At 43.9% G+C, this 6171-nt stretch overlaps 1 protein-coding gene across 1 annotated transcript; it reads right to left on the minus strand.

Moving 5' to 3' along the window:
- Positions 1–23: 23 nt before the first annotated feature.
- LOC149856143 (uncharacterized) lies at positions 24–2361 on the minus strand. The gene has a single exon (XM_090065325.1). It carries the CDS (start codon positions 1816–1818, stop codon positions 1183–1185), a length of 636 nt encoding a protein of 211 aa, XP_089921451.1. The 5' UTR covers positions 1819–2361; the 3' UTR covers positions 24–1182.
- Positions 2362–6171: the final 3810 nt, after the last annotated feature.

Below are 6171 nucleotides of genomic sequence, written 5' to 3' on the forward strand. Positions count from 1 at the left end.
CTGGGGGGTGGAATGAACCACCCCGCCGCTGTGTCACGTGACGCGGGGCCAGCTGGCGCTGCGGCGGGAAAAGCCTGCGAGGGGTGAGGTGGGTGCTGCTGGCTCTGGGGGTGTAGACAGCACCGCCGCCCCGTGGGAGAGGCCTCCAAGCCTGTTGAGAGCTGTCTGAGGGCAGTTTGCTGCTGTCGTTAATCAAGTGAAACGAGTGCCGGATTTCGGCTTAAGCCACATTTTAGGGCCTCCCCGTATGAGGGGCCTCTAAATAAGTGGGGGAAAGCTGGACGTTTTCGTTCTAATATGACAAAAATAGACATATATAGGGCTCTGCTGTTATTATTTGTATTGAGTTCATCAATTGGTGCAGACAAAACAATAATTCATCTTAAAACGTCATGGCAATTTTGCAAGCGCCTACTCTGGACTCTTTCAAAAAACACATGGATGTTTTCCTTGCTGGAGTCGCTTGATCCCAGCTGCCGGGAGCTCCCGCTGAGCATCGCCCTCCTCCTCCATGCCACAACTTGCAGCGGTGCTGGGAACCTCTGGCCCCGGCATCTCTCTTTCCTCCAACAAACCAGGCCCCTCACTTCTGTGGCATTGCTCCTTGCAAATAAACCCCAGGACTGGCAAGCTGCAAGGGCTTTGCTTACATGAGGGAAGCAAGAAGCAGCTCTCCAGGTTTACAAAATACTAAATGGCAAAGAGAAAATCACTAGGGATTTATTAGTGACTCTCTCACCACATGAGAAGGAGGGGTCACGGGATGAAATGAGTAGGTCATAAGTTTAAAACTAACGTGAGGATGTCATTTTTTATTACAGGGTAGGAATCATTGCCACCAGATGTGATGGGAGATGAGAGTTTTGCCAGATAGGGATTGGAGGAGTGTATTTAAGGACACAGGCAGACAAGGTTCTTTGGGTGAATCTCTGGTATCTTTTATTACACCAACTTAAATAGTTGGGGAGAAAAAAATTCTTAGCAAGCTTTCGTGTTTAAAAACCCTTCGTCAGGCTGAGGAAGTCTCTGCAGTAGGTGCGTGCTCTTCCTGGGTGGAGTGAAAAGTAAAGAGGCCAGAGGCTGGTATGCATGCAAGACAGGCAGTCAGAGAAGATGTAAATTGAGGAGTCAGTGGGTGGGGGATGAAGGTAGCAGGTAAATAGTGGAGAGGTACCTGTGGAGTCAGATGTCAGGCAGGTTATAATGTGTCATAAATCCAATGTCTATATTTAATCCATGATTTTTTGTATCCGGGAGGTTGATGAAGTGAAGTTTGTAGACTCTTCTGTGAAAAGTGTTTTGTAAGTTCCCTTTGAGAATCAGAGCTGAGAGATTGGCGTGAGAGTGGTTTTCTTGTGAAAAATGTGCCTCTACCGGTAAATGGGTTTTTTTGTCTTTAATGGATTTCCGGTGTGCGGTCATTCTGGTGCGCAGTTGTTGTTTGCTTTCTCCTATGTATTTTCCATCAGGACATATGGTGCATTGGATAAGATATCTGGAGGTGCAGGTGTAAGATCCAGGAATGGTGATGGCTCTGTTGTGGGGTGTAGTAATGGCAGGGTTGGTGGAGAAGTGTTGGCAGGGTTTGCATTTCATGTCCTGGCATGGTCCATTGGGTATGGTTTGGGCTGTAGGAAGTTTGCTTCTGGTGATGAGGTTAGTGAGGTTTAGTGCTTGTTTAAAGGCTGGGATAGGTGGATCTGGGAAGATTCCTTTAAGAATTGGGTCGCCTTCTAGCATGGGCTGCAATTGTTTGAGGATTTTCTGTGTAGGTCCGAGGGAGGGGTGATATGTCGTAGCCAGCAGTGTGCGATTCATGGAGGGTTTTCTTCTGTACTGCAGCAATTCTTCACGTGATATCCAGGTGGCTCTTTCAAATGTGCAATCTCTCTCTCTGAAAGAGTGTCCTTGTTGCGTGAAAGCCTTTTTAAGATTAGTGAGGTGCCAATCTCAGGTGTTCTCAGTGCAAATGCGGTGGTATCTGAGGGCTTGGCTGTATCTCACAGCTTTCTTGGTGTGTTTAGGGTGATTGCTGGTTCTGCACAGGTATACAAGAAACCCACATTTTACCATTCTGGATACTGATCATCTTGTCTAAAAAGGAGATGTTGGTGCTGGAGTATTCAAGAGATAGTCGGATGGAGGAATGATGATTGTTGGATTTCTGATGGAACTCAATCAGAGATTGCAGGTTTTCAGTCCAAATGATGAAGATGTCATCAATACATCCTAAGCATAGCAAGGGTCTGATGGTGCAGTCCTTGAGGAATTCTTCTCAAAGGGGATTAGACATATTCTTGGAGGAAAGAGGCATCAGTCGCTATTGAACGTGGGAGGGAGGGGCACAGCCTCTGAATCAGAACTTCCTAGACCCTAAATAATGGAGGCTGCAAGTGAAAGAAGGGAACAGGGGGTGGGGGGAGCCCTGATCCAACCCCATTCGGTCTCTTGAAAGGGACACGACAGACCTATAGTCTGACCCAGTCAATAGCAATTCTTATATTCTTATGTTCACAATGAAATGAGAGAGATTTGTCCTCACCGCAAACTGACATGAAAAACTAGTGCACATCTCCTTGAGGGACAAGCGGATGAACTAAATCTTGCAAGACTCTTGACCCGCATCCATCTCCCTCTTCATTAATTCTGATACTTGCCATAATGTTCTTGAAAGTAATGTGTTTTAACAAGGTTTTACATCACATGGGGGGTTTTTTCCTCTAGATCTGATTGTGTTTGTTTATGTTAGGTCAGTTCCAGCTCTAATTGCAGAAAAATCTGAATCTCATCCATCTCAGAAAAAAACCATAAACACCTCCTCTAATCTGAGTGAATTACAATAAGAGTCCCTCAACTAGCAGTTCATAAATAAAATCAACTAAATAGTGATATGACAGCAAATGCTAATTTTAGATCATTTATTTATCCTCCTGAGGTTTCACAGCTGGTGGTTTGCATGTGCAAGCACAGTAATTGGTGGCAAGTCTGCTCTGTATCAAGGCTCTCATAGCCTGCTAGAAGATTATATATTCTTTAGTAGTTCCACAAATTGATCTGGAACAATGTATAACCATTGGAATTATTATAGCATTACGTTTAGAAGAAAACTTAGTTGGGTTCACTGGGCTAACCTGTCAGGGAAATAAATATGGAAAACATAAGTGAAAATAAGTTTCTGCCTTGTGGGGAAAAAAAAGCGCAGTTTGCTCATTGTTCCTGGAGAAGTTTCTTGCTGTGTGTATGCTGTCAACTACAGCTGAAATGAAGGCTTTTGCCTAAATTGGGCATATTTTAAGCTCCCGCAAGCAATACAGCCTTATTGCTAACAAATGATACCATGTATATAATTTTTTTCACTCTGCAGTAATAATGTTTTGAGAAGTATAAAATGAACATTCCTGTAGAAAGATTTCCATTACTGGCCGACAGAAAGGCATAAGGCAGTGGGTGTGCTAAAGGCTTTAGAAACTAGCATGCCTTCAATATGTTAGCCTGATGTGCCCCCTAGGTTTGGATGAAGGTTTTACCTTTCTTGACCTTTGCTAGCTGTTTTTGGAAGTAGAAAGCATCGCATACTCAGTGCCAGCAAGCCACCAAAATCTCAAGATTTGCCAGTCTTGATACAAAACAGATGTCCCTTTTTCAGCTCCCTGCAAAGTTTTGGACACATTCGTAGAGCTTAAAGGGCTAGGTGGCAGTGTGAGCTAGCGTGTCAATCGTTTTCCTGCCAAAGAGTAGGTTTCAGATCCAGATTTGGTCAGAGATTAAATGGATTCAGTATTCCCAGCAGCCAGGTTCTTTGGGTAAATCCAATACTTTTTATTAGACCAACTCAAATAGTTGGAAAAATTCTTCTTTGCAAGCTTTCAGGTACAAATCCTGGCGTCAGGCTGAGGAAACATCTGCAGTTGGCCTGTACTCTTCCTGGATGAAATACTAAAGAAGCCAGTCAGTGAAAATGTAAATTCCCAGCAGCTACTGCTTATTTACCCCAACATCCTTTACCAGTTGAGCCCCCACAAGGCTCAGTCCTTTACCCCAGGGGTTTCCAATATCTAAGCAAAGCTGTTTTGAGAGTTGTTGACACATGGAGCTGAAGCATCAACATTAAACATGTGGCACCCAATTTTACATCAGCTTCACATTACACAGTCCCATCTCCCAGCAGGTTAAAAGCAAAACCCACATCAGAGCAAGGGCTTGCTGGGAGGAGGGAAGCATTGCAGACAACTCCATGACAACTCCCCACCTTTTATTCTGTGTGTTATACTGAGAGATGTTTGAGGGATCTTCCAAAAAGCTTCCCTACAAGGCTTGTGCACAGTAGAAAAGGGTTGCAACAATTTTGTCCTGGATCGTACCCTATCTGCAGTTCATTCATGGTAGCACATTAACAGCTCCATGGTTCTTGTGGACATGAACACCCATGTCTAAGGCTCTCAGCACTGTGGCCAACATAGATTTCTAGGATCAGAAGAGACCTCAGTAGATCATCGAATCTGGCCCCCTGCCCTGGGCAGGAAAGAGGGTCCTTGGTTCATTCAGAGAAGCCCTAGTATACTTCACTAGTCCCACAACGACTCTCTGGTGCTCTTCCCCCTCCATGAGCTCCTATTGTGTTGTGCCACTGATAATATTCTTCATGCTGATAATCATCCAGGACCATGATGAAGCAGCAGTCAGAGAAATGGAGTCTAATGATAATTCTATAAATAAGGAAAGAAAGATTTATGTCCGTGTCTGCAGATGGGTAAATTGGTCATTCTTTTTAAGAACAAATAAAAATAACGAGGGGTTACTATTTTTACAATGGCACCAGTGGAAAAGCAAACATAGGGCTATTACTCTTTTCCTGACAGCTTTTGTTATGTCTAAGAAGTGTTGGCAAGAATAAACATCAGGGATCTTAGGAACGTTCATATTACGAACATTTTCAGAAATCTTAATTATATACATAATGAAAAATGGCAAGTGGAGACAAAAACATAGGCATTTGTGTTATTTCACAGACTTGCAGACATTTATTATCAGTTGCCTCCTTGTCTGTTGTCTTTATTTAGCCTGTTTATGATTTTTTTGTTTGTTTATTTTTTAAATTTTTTACTGTTATTATTTTGAGGAAGCACAGGTTCTTCTTTACATCACCAGGGATTTATACCCACCGATAAACTCCTCTCTTATCAAGTCAGCTGGACCATCTCGAGTGAAAAGAGGAGTCATAGGATTTCTACCTCTCTCCTCACTGTCCTGCTTGTCATGACTTTATGGTTCCTTCGCCTAAAATACCAACAGCAACTGGAAACAACAAGTAACTGTCCTCTAAAACAGTAAAGCCACTTAATATTGAGCACCCTGACAGATACAGAAAAAAGTAGCATCTCAGGCTCAAAATATTATTTTCAGGGCATTCCCAAGTGCTAAAACACAACTAGACTTCTTGTATGAGAGGGTATCACACTTTTTGCAGAGCCACTGAACCAGACATCACCTTGACCTGAAATTAGTTAAATTGTTTCTTCCATGATCATTCATAAGGGACTTTAGCCTACATCACAAGCCCTCTCCTTTCTCCTCCTTCCTTAAAGCTGCAGACAAGTCTTTGAAAACTTCTGGCGCTCTGGTGTAGTGCCCGAAGACTGGAAGAAGGCCAATGTGGCGCCTATCTTCAAGAAAGGGAGGAAAGTGGATCTGGCTAACTATAAGCCCATCAGCCTGACTTCTATCCCGGGGAAGATCTTAAAGAGGCCATCCTTAATGGACTGGACGATGCCAATATCCTAAGGGATAGCCAGCACGGGTTTGTTGAGGGTAGGTCTTGCTTGACCAATCTCATTTCCTTCTACGACCAGGTGACCTATCACCTGGATAAGGGAGAAGAGACTGATGTCATATATCTTGACTTCAAAAAAGCCTTCGGTCTGGTATCCCATGATCACCTCTTGGCGAAACCGGCCAATTGTGGCTTTGGGTCCACCACAATCCGCTGGCTGGGAAATTGGCTCCGTGGTCGGACCCAGAGGGTAGTAACTGATGGCAGTCACTCATCGTGGTGCCCTGTGACCAGTGCAGTCCCCCAAGGCTCTGTCCTTGGACCCATATTGTTCAACATCTTCATTAATGATGTGGACATTGGAGTCAGGAGCGGACTGGCCAAGTTTGCCAATGACACTA

The sequence above is a fragment of the Crocodylus siamensis genome, chromosome 10 (genome assembly GCF_052110815.1).
Source record: "Crocodylus siamensis isolate JL-2025a chromosome 10, ASM5211081v1, whole genome shotgun sequence".
NCBI lineage: Eukaryota > Metazoa > Chordata > Crocodylia > Crocodylidae > Crocodylus > Crocodylus siamensis.